This window comes from Mauremys mutica, chromosome 9 (genome assembly GCF_020497125.1).
Source record: "Mauremys mutica isolate MM-2020 ecotype Southern chromosome 9, ASM2049712v1, whole genome shotgun sequence".
In the NCBI taxonomy this organism is placed as follows: Eukaryota; Metazoa; Chordata; order Testudines; family Geoemydidae; genus Mauremys; species Mauremys mutica.
In genome coordinates, this window is record NC_059080.1 from 57202941 (window position 1) to 57219243 (window position 16303).

General features: G+C 44.3%; 1 protein-coding gene across 3 annotated transcripts in view; it reads left to right on the plus strand.

Annotated features, from left to right (window-relative positions):
* DGKD (diacylglycerol kinase delta) overlaps positions 1-16303 on the plus strand; it is a 118790-nt gene that overhangs the window by 41121 nt on the left and 61366 nt on the right. For all 3 annotated transcript variants that reach the window (XM_045031322.1, XM_045031323.1, XM_045031321.1), the window contains exons 4-10: positions 8682-8786; positions 9585-9717; positions 10605-10711; positions 11438-11563; positions 13408-13510; positions 14033-14195; positions 16044-16152. In XM_045031322.1, coding sequence (XP_044887257.1) covers positions 8682-8786; positions 9585-9717; positions 10605-10711; positions 11438-11563; positions 13408-13510; positions 14033-14195; positions 16044-16152 — 846 coding nt within the window. The remainder of the gene's footprint in view (positions 1-8681; positions 8787-9584; positions 9718-10604; positions 10712-11437; positions 11564-13407; positions 13511-14032; positions 14196-16043; positions 16153-16303) is intronic.

Consider the following 16303-nt stretch of genomic DNA (forward strand, 5'->3'; position numbering starts at 1 on the left):
GCTCAGAGCTCGAGCCCGAGCCCGAATGCCTACACTGCTGTTTTAGTGACATAGCATGAGCCCAAGTCTGTGCCCAGGTTCTGAGATTTGCTGCTGATCATTTTAAAACCCAGTGTAGACGTACCTTTGGCACTGGCTTCAGTCAATGATTTTGAATTGGATGGCTTGAAGAATAGGTTTTCTGTGATGGGATTGAGATGCCTCAGCTGGAAGTGTCTGCAAAGACTCACTGGAGAATCTGTGAATCTTCTTGATTGCCCAGGGGTAGTTGGCCGAACTACCATGATTCCAACAAGCGACACACTTACTGGGGTTTCCATAAACGGTGTGATGACGTTCTCTGTGGTACTAGTAAACTAAATTGAGTCCTGTCTGAAGTGAATAAGAGTTTCTCTGCCACCAATATCCTTAAGCATTTTCTGTCATTCCCATCCATTCTGATGACTCTTCAGAATGGAGTTAATGAATGGCACATTCCTTGCCACTACTGATTAACTCTGATGCCATGGTACCTTGGGCCTTAGCAGGCAATTGCTTTATGCACCAGCAGTGATGTTATAGACCAGGGGTAGGCAACCTATGACACGCGTGCCAAAGGCAGCACGCGAGCTGATTTTCAGTGGCACTCACACTGCTTGGGTCCTGGCCACCAGTCCGGGGGCTCTGCATTTTAATTTAATTTTAAATGAAGCTTCTTAAACATTTTAAAAACCTTATTTACTTTACATACAACAATAGTTTAGTTATATATTATAGACTTATAGAAAGAGACCTTCTAAAAACGTTAAAATGTATTAGTGGCACGCAAAACCTTAAATCAGAGTGAATAAATGAAGACTAGGCACACCCCTTCTAAAAGGTTGCCGATCCCTGTTATAGACTGTGTTCTAATGCTAGCTAACCATTTTAGGGACCAAACCTGAGATTCATATGCCAGAAAGCTCCACAGCTGCATCGGTATTTGGCATTCCCTTTTTAGGAAGAGCAAGCCAGTTTAATTTACGTAATAGTTCACATCATGATAAACCTTTGAGCCACTTCAGGGTCTGACTACTCAGAGTTCTGCCAACCCCAAAATAGGCCAAAAAACACAAGGGTTATTAATAATCTCAGGATTCTGTTTGTTTGTTCTGTCTTCTGATATTTTTTTTTTAAACTGTTGGGGGAAGCAATCCCCTCCCTCATTCAAAGTGAATCAGTCCCTTGTTTTTGTGCTATCCCATTATATGAGAACAAGAGGTCACTGGATGACATTACTGCTTGGTAAATTTAGAACAAATAAAAGGAAGTGCTACTCACATAGTGCAGGATCATCCGGTGGAATTTGCTGTTCCAGGGTGTTAGTCAAAAACTGGAACTGGAACTTAAAAAAATAGTCGGACCATTAATATTTGTAGCCTTGTCAGCCAAGAGAGGGTAACCAAATCTCATGGGTCAGTGTGTCAGCTGATCACTGCCATGGTGAGAAATGAATGTATACAATTCCCTGATTAGAAAGGTGCATTTTTTTTGTTTTGTTTTTATTTTTTTTTTGGTGGAGGGCCTTTTGAACAATCAGAAATTAGCCACTTCTGGCAGCAGGATATCAGGCTGGATAATCAGCAGTCTGAGCAAAATGGCACATTGTATGTATTTTCCACTGCATGCATCTGATGGAAGTGGGTTTTAGCCCATGAAAGCTTATGCTCAAATAAATTTGTTAGTCTCTAAGGTGCCACAAGTACGCCTCGTTTTTTTGCTGATACAGACTAACATGGCTACCACTCTGAAACCTGAGTTTCAGGTTGAAATTTCAAGTTTAAATGTGCACAAACAAATGTTTGAGGATGGGGCCTTCCTCCCACTTGGCTTCTTGGACCCATTTTTCCCCCCAAACCATTCTCCTCACTCTCCTCAGTGGGGACAATTTTTCCATCAAGTTCAGTGCTCCCTGTTCCATCAAGAGCAGTCCTGTGATTTGCCTACTCCCCCTGCCTGAGTGTTAGCATTTTCCATCACTGTAGTAAATCCACCTTTTGAGAAGAGGAAGCTAGGTCGAGGGAAGAATTCTTCCACCAACCTAACAGTGTCTACAGCTGAACTACGTCTCTTATGCGTGTGAATTTTTCACACTCCAAGTGACATAGCTAGGTTGACCTAAGTTTTAGGTGTAGACCAGGCCTTAGTAGATGATCATTGAGGATTCTGGTGTACCAGACAGTGTAAGAGCAATTAGCTGCCTAATGAGTGGTGTACGTCTTCCTGTGAGGTATCTGTCATTAGCCACTATGAGAGACAGGTTACATATAGGACTAGATGAACTGTTGGCCTATTCTGATAGGGAAATACCTCTTTTGTGTTTTCCGGGTTCTTATTTGTCACCGTTATTGTTTATATATAACCTTGTTCACTATTTCACTGCTGATAGTTATATCACAACTACGGTAGGTCTTCATACTCCTTTTCCAGGAATTATTAGACAAAGCTGCTACAGTTAAAATCTCTAACAAAGTTTTACAAAAATCTTGAATATCACCCGATTTCTAATTAAACTGGAAGTCAGCTGTGATATTCTTGGTTTGGAAGCAAGCATTTTAGATTCATTCCATCAGTTCCCATCACAGTGACATCAAGAATCTCAAGCTAAATGTTTCTCTAGAGCTGTTATTAAGTTGGGAATTTTGCTGTCTGAAACCTATTTACAACTTTGTCCTCACTTCTGGGCTTGTAGTTGGTGTGCCAGACTTCTAGTTTCAGATCTGTGATTTCTTGTCTAGCAGAATAAGGTATGAAAATACCTAATTAATTAATTAATTATTGTAGCATCTGGAAATCCCAGTCATGGACCAGGACCCCATATTGCTAGGTGCTGTACAAACACAGAACAAAAGACAGTCCCTGCTACAAAGAGCTTACAATCTTTTCACCCATTTTTTGTCTCCTAGCATGTAAACTTCTCTGAACACAAATCTGTCCCAGTGCTGGATTTTGGCATTTTATCATGGCTGCATTATATGGCTTTAGAATCTAACATTCTTCATTGGACCAATTCTCTGTGGAAATGCAGGAAGTTTGAGACCCCAGAACTGAACCTTTACCAAAAGCAAAAACAACGTGGAGTCAAAAGACTAACAGATTTATTTGGGCATAAGCTTTTGTGGGTAAAAAAAACACTTCTTCAGATGCATGGAGTGAAAATTACAGATACAAGCGTAAATATATATTGGCATGTGAAGAGAAGGGAGTTACCTTACAAGTGGAGAACCAATGTTGAAGGCCAATTTAGTCTGGGTGGATGTAGTCCATTCCCAATAATTGATGAGGAGGTGTCAATACCAATAGAGGGAAAATTGCTTTTGTAGTGAGCCAGCCACTCCCAGTCCCTATTCAAGCCCAAATTGATGGTGTTAAGTTTGCAAATGAATTGTAGCTCTGCAGTTTCTCTTTGAAATCTGTTTTTGAAGTTTTTTTGTTGAAGTATGGCTACTTTTAAATCTGTTATTGAGTGTCCAGGAAGATTGAAGTGTTCTCCTATTGGCTTTTGTATGTTACCGTTCCTGATGTCTGATTTGTGTCCATTTATCCTTTTACGTAGAGACTGTCTAGTTTGGCCCATGTACATGGCAGGGGGGCATTGCTGGCACATGATGGCATATATCACATTAGTAGATGTGCAAGTGAATGAGCCTCTGATGATGTGGCTGGTGTGGTTGGGTCCTATGATGGTGTCGCTAGAGTAGATATGGGGACGGAGAAGGCAACAGCGTTTGTTACAGGGATTGGTTCCTGGGGTAGTGTTTCTGTGGTGTGGCGTGTAGTTGCTGGTGAGTATTTGCTTCAGGTTGGGGGGCTATCTGTTACAAAAAGCAGCTTCAGTTCTTCTGTCTACTGGGCCAATATTTCAGATTCTTGTTCTTTTAAGAGGATACAAAAAATTGATATTAGCTATTGTGATGATACTGGATAGATTTCATGATTCTAAGGAAGGGAAGGAATAAAAACAGCAGAATAAGGACAGTGGGTTTTAAAAAAAAAGGTAGGATCCCATGGGAAGAAAATCTAAGGGAAAAAGGAGTTCAGGAGAGCTTGCAGTTTCTCAAGGAGACAGTATTAAAGGCAAAACTGTAAACTATCCTAATGCAAAGGAAAGGTAGACAGAATAGTGAGAGGCCAATATGGGACTGTGGCAAACCCAGGACAAATGGCTACAAAGGGAGGGGTAGGAATTAGTCCCAGGGGGGTTAAAAGGCCTCTCCCTATCCATTGAGGAGAGAGAGCCATGGAGAAATTAGGTTCAGCTGGAACAGGGGTTACCAGGGAACTAATTAGGTTCAGTTGGCCCCAATTGCTGGAGACCTTTTTAAACCCTCCCTGGCAGGGAAACAGGGTGGGAGTGAGAGAAGCAGAGAAGCTGCCAGCAAGTAGGTGCAGCAAGACTCTGACCTCTTCCAGCAAGGAAGACTGCACTCTGTCCCCAGAAGGGGAGAAAAACAGCAAGGGACTGACTGAGAAAAGGATCAGCCAGACCCTGCGTGACCGGGAAGGACTTTGCTTTGCCCAAGCCTGTGTCTCCAAGGCTAAAAGGGACTGAGCCAGCTGAGGAGAAGCAAGTACTTTGCCACATGTGGTGTCAGGGGTGGGATGTGATAGTGAGTGAGGCTCTGTGGCAAGCCATCTCAGGGCAAGGTAAATCACAAAGAAAAAAAAATGGAGCACGTAGTGAAGGCGTTGATACAGGCCACTGCGGCCCAACAAGAGGCTACCAGAGTACAGGTGGCAGCCCAGCAAGAGTCAGTACGTGTCCAACAGGAGACAAACCAGCTGCTGATGAACCAGGTGGCCCAAGATCGAGCCACCCTGAATGAAGTAATGAACCAATTGAAAGCCCTGGCCACGCTGACACACGGGGCCCAGGGGATCCGGCTGCTACGGGCGAGCAACTATTTACAGAAGATGACAACAGATGATGATATAGAGGCATATCTCCTTGCATTCGAGAGGACAGCACTGCGGGAGGCCTGGCCCCAAGACCAGTGGGCAGGCCTCCTGGCCCCATTCCTGTGTGGGAAGGCCCAGAAGGCCTACTTTGACTTGACCACAGAAGCAGCTATGGATTACCCGCAGCTGAAGGCGGAAATCCTGGCGAGGACAGGCGTGACGCCGGCCATAAGGGCCCAGCGCTTCCATGAGTGGAAGTACCGGGATGACAAAGCACCAAGGTCCCAGCTATTTGACTTGATACACCTCGCCCGGAAGTGGCTCCGCCCCGAGACCCATGGGCCGGAGAAGGTAGTGGAAATCCTGGTATTGGACAGGTACATGAGGGGGTTGCCGCCAGACATACGAGGGTGGATCCGCCAAAATGATCCCTCCTCTTATGATGAACTAGTTGCTCTCATAGAGAGACACTTAGCAGCCCAAGAACTTTCTCGGACCACCAAGGAAGGGAGGTGCCAGAATCGGAGACCAGTCTCTACACCGAGGTCCCGGTTTGCCCTAGCACCAGACCGGACAATGGAGGGGAGGAAGGAGGTGGAAGAGCAGCCGGCAGTCCCAGAGAGATTGGAGGACTGGGGGAGAAAGACTCGGGGGATAAATCCCAGCAGCCCGAAAAATAAGGGGCTGCCCCGAGCGGGGTACCGATGCTATGCCTGTGACAAACTGGGGCATATTGCTGCCCAATGCCCAAATCTAGGAGAGCCTATGCAATGTGAACTGGGAGATATAGGGGGACCATGTGATCTAATAAGTCTGCTCGGGGTTGCGATGGTCCCTCATAGATACACTAGGCCTGTTAAGATGAATGGTATAGAGACCACAGCATTAATTGACTTGGGAAGTGCAATCACATTAGTCTCGGGGAAGCTGGTCAGTCAGGACCAACTATCCCGGGCCAAACGCTCGGGAATATTCTGTGTGCATGGGGATGTCAACTATTATCCAACTATCCCCGTAAGCATAGAAGTTCTTGGAAACCCCACTAAGTTGACGGTGGGAGTAGTTCCGAAACTCTCCTACCCTGTCCTTATCGGACGAGACTTCCCGGGGTTTGATAGCCTACTCCCTGGGGACGAGGTAGAAGAAAATAATGACCCTGGGACCCAAGGTGTGGCCCAGATAGATGACCCTTCCCCAGCCTTCCATGAGTTTAGCCAGAATTTGTTCTCCCCGCCGGGGAAGCCCAGGAAGACTCGGAGGGAACGGAGGGTGAATAAAAGGAGGGGGACGAGGATCCTGACCCAGTACCAGTAGTCTACGCTGGCAGGGGAAAGAAGGGGCTCAGGTGGCAGCGGGACTGGGTCGGCCATCAACAACCCTATCATTGGACCTGGTTCCCCAGGGGCTTTCCCCGAGGGGGAGACAGAGGTAGACCCCCCCCAGAATTTGGACAAATGGGGACCGCACGCGGGAATTTTGGTCAGGATCAGGCCAATGATCCCATATACCACAATATTCAGAAGGAAGTAGTCGAGGTAAATGGGGTCCCAGTGGAGGGGAGAGTTAAGGGCCCAGGGCCATATTACGTGATTAAGAAAGATCTGCTATATAGAGTAGTCCGGGTCCAAGAGCAAGTTATAGAACAACTCTTGGTCCCCCGGAAGCATCAGAGGGCGGTAATGGATCTGGCCCACAGTCATCTGTTCGGGGCCCATCTAGGGGTAGATAAGACCCTTGATCGAATTCTACAGAGGTTTTTTTGTCCAGGTAATTATGTGGCAGTCCGGTGATATTGTACCTCCTGTCCGGAATGCCAGATTCATGGGCCCCGACCACACTTAAGGGCTCCTCTGGTACCTCTGCCAATTATCGAGGTTCCATTTGAGCGAATAGCTATGGACATAGTAGGGCCATTAGAGAAGTCATCCCGGGACCATCAGTACGTTCTGGTAGTGCTAGATTATACCACCCGGTACCCCGAGGCCATACCCCTACGGAATACCATGTCCAAGACCATAGCCAAAGAATTAGTCCAGATTTTTTCCAGAGTAGGAATACCTAAGGAGATCCTGACGGACCAAGGGACCTCCTTTGTGTCTAAACAGATGAAGGACCTATGTACCATGCTCCACATACGGACCCTTAGAACATCGGTCTACCATCCCCAGACCGATGGCCTTGTTGAATGTTTTAATAGGACAATATGATGATCTCAATTTTGGAATATTTTCCTAATTTTTAAACTTATTTTCACTTGTCCCAGCTCCAAAATGGGTTGATTAATCTATAATCTGTTGGTTTTAGCAAGAATTTACATTTGGGAGAGCTGTTGTCAGAATGAATACTGTGTGTGTCTCAGTTTCCCTGTGTGCTACACCAGTGCCTAGGTGGCGGGAATAAGGATGTGTGACTTTGGCTGGGACTCTCTGGGGTAGGTGAGGCTGCTCCTGCTGTCTGCATGTATGCTATGGCAGGTGCCCTTCATAACCTGAGACCCAGGAGGGGGATGCAACCAGGTGACGACCAGGTGACTCTTTTGCCCGGGAAGCAAGACAAAGACCAGAAGGAGGAGCAACGGGGGTGTCAGAGGTCGGATTGCTGGTAGCTGGGCAATCTGCTTCGGGAACTGAAAGAGGGGAAGTCCAGGGCGTCTGGCCTGGGACTTCCCAAGATGGACTTGGCAGAAAGTCACTGATTTCTGTGCTACCAATCTATATTTTACGCTGTGTTCCTGTCAACTAATAAACCCTTCAGTTCTACATGCTGGCTGAGAGTCACTGCTGACGAGTTGAGGTGCAGGGCCCTCTGGCTTCCCCAGGAGTCCTGCCTGAGCGGACTCGCTGCAGGAAGCGCACGGTTTGGAAAGGGATGCTGAATGCTCTGAGGTCAGATCCAGGAAGGTCAAAGCTGTGTAAGCTTCTTGCCCTGGTGACAGAATGCTCAGAAAGAGGAGGCATGCTACACCAGAGTCCTGACCGGCTTCATATAACCTAGGTCCAGAGCTTTGGCCTGGTGACTCCGTGAGAAGTGTATAAACTCCATGTGGCCGCAAAGCAGGTGGCCATGATGGAGGAAGCAGCAGGAGAGAAACCACATGGAGTGGAAGGGCAGTAAGAGTGAGACAGTCAGTTAGGTTGCTTTGCAACTTTCACAGTCACTCATGTGATGAAAGTGTGTATTGTTGTAGGACAGGATCATATCCTGGTTTTGAGGTTTTTAAGTAATTGAGAGTTGCAGCCTTAACTTCAGTGTGCCACATATTTTACATAGGAATGTTAACTGGTAGAAGTTGGCATGTTGCCATGTAAACAAAATAAAATAGAAATTGGTTTAATATTGTTCAAATTAATATGAAAAATTCCATCAAATGTTTATTTTTTAAAAAACCTCATGCAATATCCATGCAGTTAATATGTTGACATTGCTGTTATATATGTGATTGATTTCTGTATTGTGCTGTTCTTTGGATGACTCTCCAGTGCTTTTTTCAAACTCTAGTTATTAGTGAATTCAGGAGTCAGAGTAGGAACAAAAAACTCTTCAGCTCTGTAAACCCTACAGAAAAAGAGCATTAGCCTCAGAGGCAAGCAATACCATTAAAGTGTCATTGCTCTTTGCTGAGAGATACACAGCTGATTGCTGAGGCTGTCCTCAGAAGCAGTTTAATTTCATGTGATAAAGGTTGTTCTTATTCCATGTTCCCTGCTCTCTGTTCTTCCTGACAGCCCTGGGACTCACCGTAGTGATTTTCTCTGTCCTGTCAGGTTATCACCCCGTGTCGGAAGCTCATCCTCTGTGCAGATAATAGAAAAGAGATGGAAGATTGGATTGCAGCACTGAAGACTATACAGAACCGTGAGCATTTTGAGGTAATAGAAGAACCCTCTTATTTACCAGCTGCGTTTTGTGCAGTTCCTCCCAAATAGCATCTGTTTAAAGGCTTGACGCAGTGCCCATTAATGGGAGTCCTTTCATTGACTTCAGTGGGCATTGGATCAGATCATATATACAAAACCTCCAAACTGCTGCCTGTGTACAACTCCCTCTTACAGTGACTTTTGTACTCTGTACACTCCCCTCTTGGTGAGTGTTAGAACACTTACCACAGGATAGGTAGGTACAGAACACATACCTCGCACCCCTTGTCTTCAACTGCTTGGGGTCAGCCTACCACCATTGCCCTACTTGTCACACCTGCTCAGGATTCAGCCTCTTGCAACTGCAGTGTAGCCAGGTGCTTGGTCCGTAGCAACCTAACTTCTTGTCCTTCTACGTCAGTGGCTCTCAAACTTTTTTGCTGGTGATCCCTTTCGCATAGCAAGCCTCTGAGTACGACCTCCCCCTTATAAATTAAATACACTTTTTTATATATTTAACACCATTATAAATGCTGGAGGCAAAGCGGGATTTGGGGTGGAGGTTGACAGCTCGCAACCCCCCATGTAATAACCTTGCGACCCCCTGAGGGGTCCCAGCCCCCAGTTTGAGAACCCCTGTTCTACGTGCTTAGCCTGCCTAGGGTGTTAACTGCACAAAGCCTGCCCTCTCCCTACCCCCCAGAAAAGATTGTGCTGTTTTTGCCTTTTCTGTTTGTTATGTTTGAGTTTCTCTCTTAGGAAAACTCTCAACCTCCACCTTAGGGTTTACTGTACTGTATTTATTTTAAGTCTACGCAGTACAGTATGGACCATTTCTCAGGGATGCATAACTGGTACGCCTGCTCACATGCTCGGCCAACGTACTGCAATGTGTGCCGGGAGGCATTATCTGGGGTCACATCGCATGGACTCTCATGTGAAGGTAAAAGCACTTTATTGTCTCTCACTCAGGGCATATTGCCATGGTGACTCGCTACTGTATTCCAAAGATCGCTTAAAACAATGGAATTGTTGTTCACTGTCTACAGAATGGGCCAGAAGAAAAGTGATACCGATCACTCAGAAAGCTACAGAGTATGTAAGAATGGAACTCTTATGGGCTTGAGCCTACATTCCTTTTGCTCTCAGATTCCTGTTGGCTTCCTGGGGAATTTGCTGGGTGCATAACGAATGCAGGATCTGGTCCTTAGAGGGTTGTATGAAGATGACAGTGTGTGTAGTTTTAATGCTGGTTCTTATGTTGTTGGATCTGGCAGTGGTGTGGTGAAGCACTTATTTTTGATCTGCCAAAATCATTTCTATAGAATATTAGAATTTTCCAAATCCAAAGTGTGAAAGTATCCGTTTTTGAAGAATCAAATTGAAAGTGTGTTTTTTATTATCCACAGCAGCAAGTGCATGTAAGTGTTTGAATTGCAGGAGGTTAATCTTGCTCAGCTTTGGCATAGGAGACATTCACAGCTTCTTGCAGCTCATACTTCTAGCGTGGAGAAGGTTACACCCATGATGTATAAAGGGGTGCAGGCATATTTTACTGTACATATCATGTCATATTTAACAAGGGGATAATTAACCCTTGTACAATCCAGTGGTGAAAATGAGGAGCAAGAGTTAGCAGTTAGAGCAAAATAGAGGTTTTTAACCAACTCAGTGCATTAAGCTCTGATAATTTTGCCATTGCTAACGAGGCAGAGGGTGCTCTCTTTCGGAGCAGACATTTGAAGCTCTGTGTTTCACTGCTCAGTCAGCCTTTATGCTCATTCTGTATGTGTTCAGTGGCAGGATTAATTTATTTTTCTTCCTCTTTAGTATGCAAGTTTAAAGCTCACAAGCGGTGTGCTGTCCGGGCAACCAACAACTGCAAATGGACGACACTGGCGTCTATTGGGAAGGATATAATTGAAGATGAAGATGGGGTATGTACTGGCCTAGACCATGTCCCCGCTGGGTTGGAATAGCTGGAACTGTGGAGTCTACTTTGCATATGTCCCTCCACACATGCTGCTTTTGAGACATCAGGGTGGAATGACTAGAAGCAGTTGAAGCCTTCTTTCCCCAAGTCCTGAGGTGGAAAAATTAGACGGAACTGCATGGGCCGGGGCTGGCAAATACTCTGTACAATTAACTGTTCTGTGGAAATAACCGACTTTGTCTTTAAATGCAAATAGTATGTAAAGCCACTTGGTGTCAGAAAGTGGTGTTCTTTATGAAAGAGCCTTCCGTTATTACTCATGTGTTATATTGATAGGATTCTATGATGGCCAGAGACATAACTGTAGACTTATGGACCATCAGAACATGGTGCTTTGAGGTTGATTAGTTAAGGGTGTGGTTCCCTATGTCTCAGTCTTGGGAAAGGAAGGATGGTCCAGTGGTTAGGGCACTAGCCTAGGACTTGGGAGACCTGGATTCAAGTTCCTGCTCTGCCACAGACTTCCTTTGTGACCTTGGGTAAGTCACTTAGCCTATCTGTGCCTCAGTCCCATGTAAGTACTTAAGATCGATAAATAGATGTTTCCTAGAGATTGCCCTTGCTGGCCTCAAGCATCACATCTGTGTGTGTCTCATTGCTACACCATGTCTTATATTCTTAGAGTTGTAGTCTGGAATCTCACATTGGTCCCTCTGTGCTTGGTTTGCAGATTTCAATGCCACACCAGTGGCTGGAAGGAAACCTCCCCGTGAGTGCCAAATGCATGGTGTGCGATAAAACATGTGGCAGCGTTCTGCGCTTACAAGACTGGCGCTGTCTCTGGTGCAAAGCCATGGTAAGCTGAGTGAACGTGGTGTACCTCTGTGATAGTGTCATTTCCTCATTGCTCAGTGTACACGTGGCTGTGTGCTCTGTTGCTGCCGTTTGTGTGAAGCGACAGTTCAGGCCAAGCTCTCATTCAAATGTATCCATGTTCTTCTCTATGTCATAGGTGGCCTGCAAAGGGTAAGAAGTAAGGCTTCTGCCTAGTTGCTTCACTGGGATGTGAATATATAAGGTCTGAAAAGCTTTTTCACACCAAAAATACTCTGGATTTTTTTCTGCCCGTGTGTTCCCTTAGAAATACCTGGATTGTCATGTCTATCCATCATCCTTTTACCAGAGGTATTTGATGAAAGAATCTAAAGTGTAGAGGGCGTGTCCTTGGCCCTTAGTTGCAGTGGGTAGAGATGATGAATCTTTTACAAACCACTGTTTAGAGCTAAGTAAGTATTAACAGAAACAAACAACAAATCAGGGAGTTTTAAACCACTGCAATAAAAACCATTTCCCCTCCCAATTCAACAGATTTCACTTGCTTAATATCTGTGACATCATAAATCCTGCTAGTTTTCCAGTTGGCTACAGGGGTATTAAGGAAAAAAAGCAGTACATGAATTTCTCATGTTAAAAATAAACAACAACAGAAATTAAAAACAAAATATCCCTTATGCTGGGCCTTCTCCATACATCAGAAAGGAGCAAAAAGGTCACTAACCTAATTTTTGTTTACCTGTGCAGGGCACTTTATCACCCTCCTTTCTTTCTTATCTTACCCCACACCATGTCAGTTGCACCCACACTGTATATTTACCCTACTTCCTCCCTTCTCTGTGCTTTTCCATTCTCTGTGTTCCCTTTTCCTGCTCCTTTTTCTTTCCCAATTTTTCATTTTATTCCTACTTTCTGTGTCCCCACTTGGGCCAAAATGTTGAAAACTGGGTGCCTGAAGTGAGACTTCTAAATCCAGATTTAGGCATCTAACTAAGTGGCCTGATTTCCAAAAATGTTGAGCACCCAGCTGTTCCCACTGAGGTGGGTGAAGTTATACCAGGGATTAACTTGGCCCTGTGGGTCCAACCTTGTTATCATGTGCTCTGAGTGCCAAGTGCCCATCTCGAAAGGAAAGGCAGCGTGTATAAACAGGAAGGGCTGAGGAAAGCTAACAGAAGAGATGAATGAACTGTGAACCCAGTTTGCTGCATGGGGTGTATCTATACTGCAGCTAGGAGTGATCTGCCTAGCCCAGGTAGACAGACTCTCATTAGAAGAGCTCGAGCTGGCATGCTAAAAATAGCACTGTGGACACTGCGCTCCTGCAGAGACTTGGACTAGCCAAAAGAGCTTGAACCCCAAGGGATCAGTGTGCTTGAAAGTCTAAGCTGCAACATCCGCAATGCTAATTTTAGCACACTAGCTCAAGCCTTGCTAGCGTGAGTTTTGCTCTCAGCTGAAAGGTAGACATACCCTTGGGTTTGTCTACTCAGGAAAGTTAAGACAGTTAACTAAAGGTGTGAAGTTAATGTACATACGTGAAAATGCTTTAAACCTGTGTTTAATGTAGCTTATGAATTAAGGCAACTTTACTTCTGAATGAGTGTCCACATAGTTTTCATGCACTTCAATTTATGTACATTAACTTCACGCATGTAGTTAAGTGGCCTAAATCCTCAAGTAGACAAGCCTTTAGACCGCTTTCTTTAAAATATCTTTGGTCACTTCATACTGTTGATTCCCGTTTCTTTGGATGCCCTCCCTCTTTCCTGGCTGTTCAAGACCTCTTTTCAAAAGTGGGATGGGTTTCTGCATTGTGGAATAAGATTTAGAAGGAGCTGGCTGAATACAGTTTTATTATTTTAGGTACACACAACCTGTAAAGACTTGTTACCAACTAAGTGCCCCCTTGGCCTCTGTAAAGTATCTGTCATCCCTCCCACGGCTCTGAACAGCATTGATTCAGATGGTAAGTATCCACTAATATCTTCCCCTCTCGCTTTCAGCTACAGGCCTTTCAACTAGATATTTTTACTCCAAGGCCCTAAAATGAATTCTGCTAAAATTTCAAGTAAAACCCAAACTGGAGGTTTTGACTGAAGCATGAGAATGAATGATCTTATCAGCATTGAGTTCCTTGGGCTGTTTATTTTGATATTGCATTCAGTTTATTTGCTATTGCCCCCAAAGTTTGTTGCAGCTGTTGTTGTTCATACTGCAAAATGCAATTTTGGGGAGGTGGGGAAGCTGGCAATTCAAGCATCTGGCTAGAAGAACTGCAACATTTGACCTCATGATTGGTGGAAGGTGGTTCGTGCTGGATTCAGTGCTGTGTCCATTTGGCATTTACTCTGCATATGTCAGCACCTCAGAGAAAGAATTAACTTCTTCATCCCTGTGCTTGGAGAACGTTACTGCTAGGTGTGAGGTTCTTTCTTTGCCCCTCCCCTAGTGCAGCTTCACCTTTTCTGTGTTCCTTCTTCCCACTCAGGGTTCTGGAAAGCCACTTGCCCCCCGTCCTGCACAAGCCCCTTGCTGGTCTTTGTCAACTCAAAAAGTGGAGACAACCAGGGTGTCAAATTCCTAAGAAGATTCAAACAACTGCTGAATCCGGCACAGGTCTTTGATCTTATGAATGGAGGACCTCACCTTGGGTAGGGAAATATTCTCTGGATGAGCAGATTCCTTGTAAATATCAAAGAAACAGCAATGATTAACTCTTTGATTTGAAATCTCTCTCTCTCTTCCCCCCCTCCCACTCCAAAAAAAAAAAAAAATCTAGCAAGAGTGTGGAGGGGCTTTCCCTAGCTGTTATTGAGTTACTGATCAGCCAAAACCATATGTTAATGTTGAAATATGTCATTTCCATTCTCCAATAACTGCAAAATAGCTAAGGATTTCCCTGAGATTCCAGAAGCTCCCCTCTGGGATGAGACCAAGCATGGAAAGCTTCAGCCCCAAAAAGCAAGTTATGTGAAGGCAGGCTTCTAAGAGCCATCCTGATCTAACTATTACTGTTGCATTTGCTATGATGAGAAACAGGATATTGTAGATGGTACTTGGATGCTGTCAAAGTGAGCTGTATAGAAATAGCTGCAAATAAAAATTACATCCATGGAATAAACTTTGACCTCCACCCTGACCACTAAGTCATTGCTCCTGGGCTGTTTCTAACATCTCGAGCCTCGTTCACATGGGAGAATGCCTTTTTAAAGAAAAAAAGCCCATCACACATGTTTCCTTTTCTATTCCCCCAATATGGCTTTAGTAAAAGCAGGAATTTCAAACCATACTAAGTTGGGGTCCGAGATCAGGCAGCATCCACTCCTGGACCATGACCATTTTAAAATCTAATGGCTCGTGGACTATTGTAGCTACCATAGACATTTTGTTCACCTTAGCAGGTTGCAAGATAGTGGACCAGAAAACTGAAGCACCCTGATTGATGGAAAAGTTATATTAGATCATTTTTAGAGGGTTATAAAATTAAATAGTGCTAGTTATTTCTTCTCTCTGCCTGTATGGTTGAATTTGTGGTACTAAGGCACATGTTTTCAAAGGAGAGGGATATGAAATATAGTATCAAATAATTTTATCAAATTTTTTAAATTGCTTTTTTGTAGAAAAAGAAAGTGGCAATAACAAAATAAATGATGGTGTGGTATAATGTTCGCTGAGTAATTTCAAACTCATGCCAATCAAACTGTGCACCACAAAATGCCATCCTCTATGAGAGCTTTTTCTCAATGCGGTGGTGATTGCTTTCAGTAATATGATTTTTCTGTAGTGCTGTAGCAAATTTATTTAGTACAGGCAATACCCTTAGATGCTTTACAGTAAGAACCACAGACAGCTTTTAAAAATGGTTGATTTTTAGGCCTAATATTCTGAACAGTGTCCATACTAGCCCAGATGAATGAGAAAGTTACACTTTTCTTGGTGGTGAGTTGTTTTCCTGGTTGCAAAGCAGACAAGGCAGCAGAGCAATGATTTGCAGAGTACCTTTGTGAGAGAATTGTGAGGTTTAATCTCCTGTTCCTGAACACTTGCATGTACTGAATCCCCATTCTTGCAGTCTTTCTTTAATTAGCATGGCTCTGAATATTGAACAATCCAAGCCATGACAAATAACCTAACTGTATACAGAACACCAAAAATCCGCAGACAGGTATTAATTCAGCAGATTATCAACTGCCAAATATTTGTTTCCTCTACTGTTGAGAGTAAAGTAGGCTGATGCAGAAGTGGAGTGCCCTGGTATAGATTCTCCATTCTGTACAGTGAATAGATATGAACATTGCACATAGCTGTAGTTATACTTCCTTTTTACAATGAAGAATTCAAATTCACCTGAAATCTAGCAGTGACTTGTGTTCATTGAAAAAACCAGCCTAGTCAAAGCTACCCAGCAAAGTTTGTAACCCAGATTGAAATAGCTAATCACTCTTGTTTCTTTAGTAGCACATTATTCTTCCCATCTGTTTTTTGTTTTCCTCCTGTAGTTTACGTTTATTCCAGAAATTTGACACTTTCCGGATTCTGGTTTGTGGTGGGGATGGAAGTGTTGGATGGGTTCTGTCCGAAATTGACAGCCTCAATCTTCACAAACAGGTACCTGCCCACAGGGCTTGTCCATGTGTAAGCATGAAGAACAGACAACCACGGGTGAGGAGGAGTCTGATCAGACAGAAATACAGTTGTGCCAGGAGTGAAGCAACTAAAAGCTTCCCATAGCCGGTGCTCCTGCAGTAACTTCTGCTGA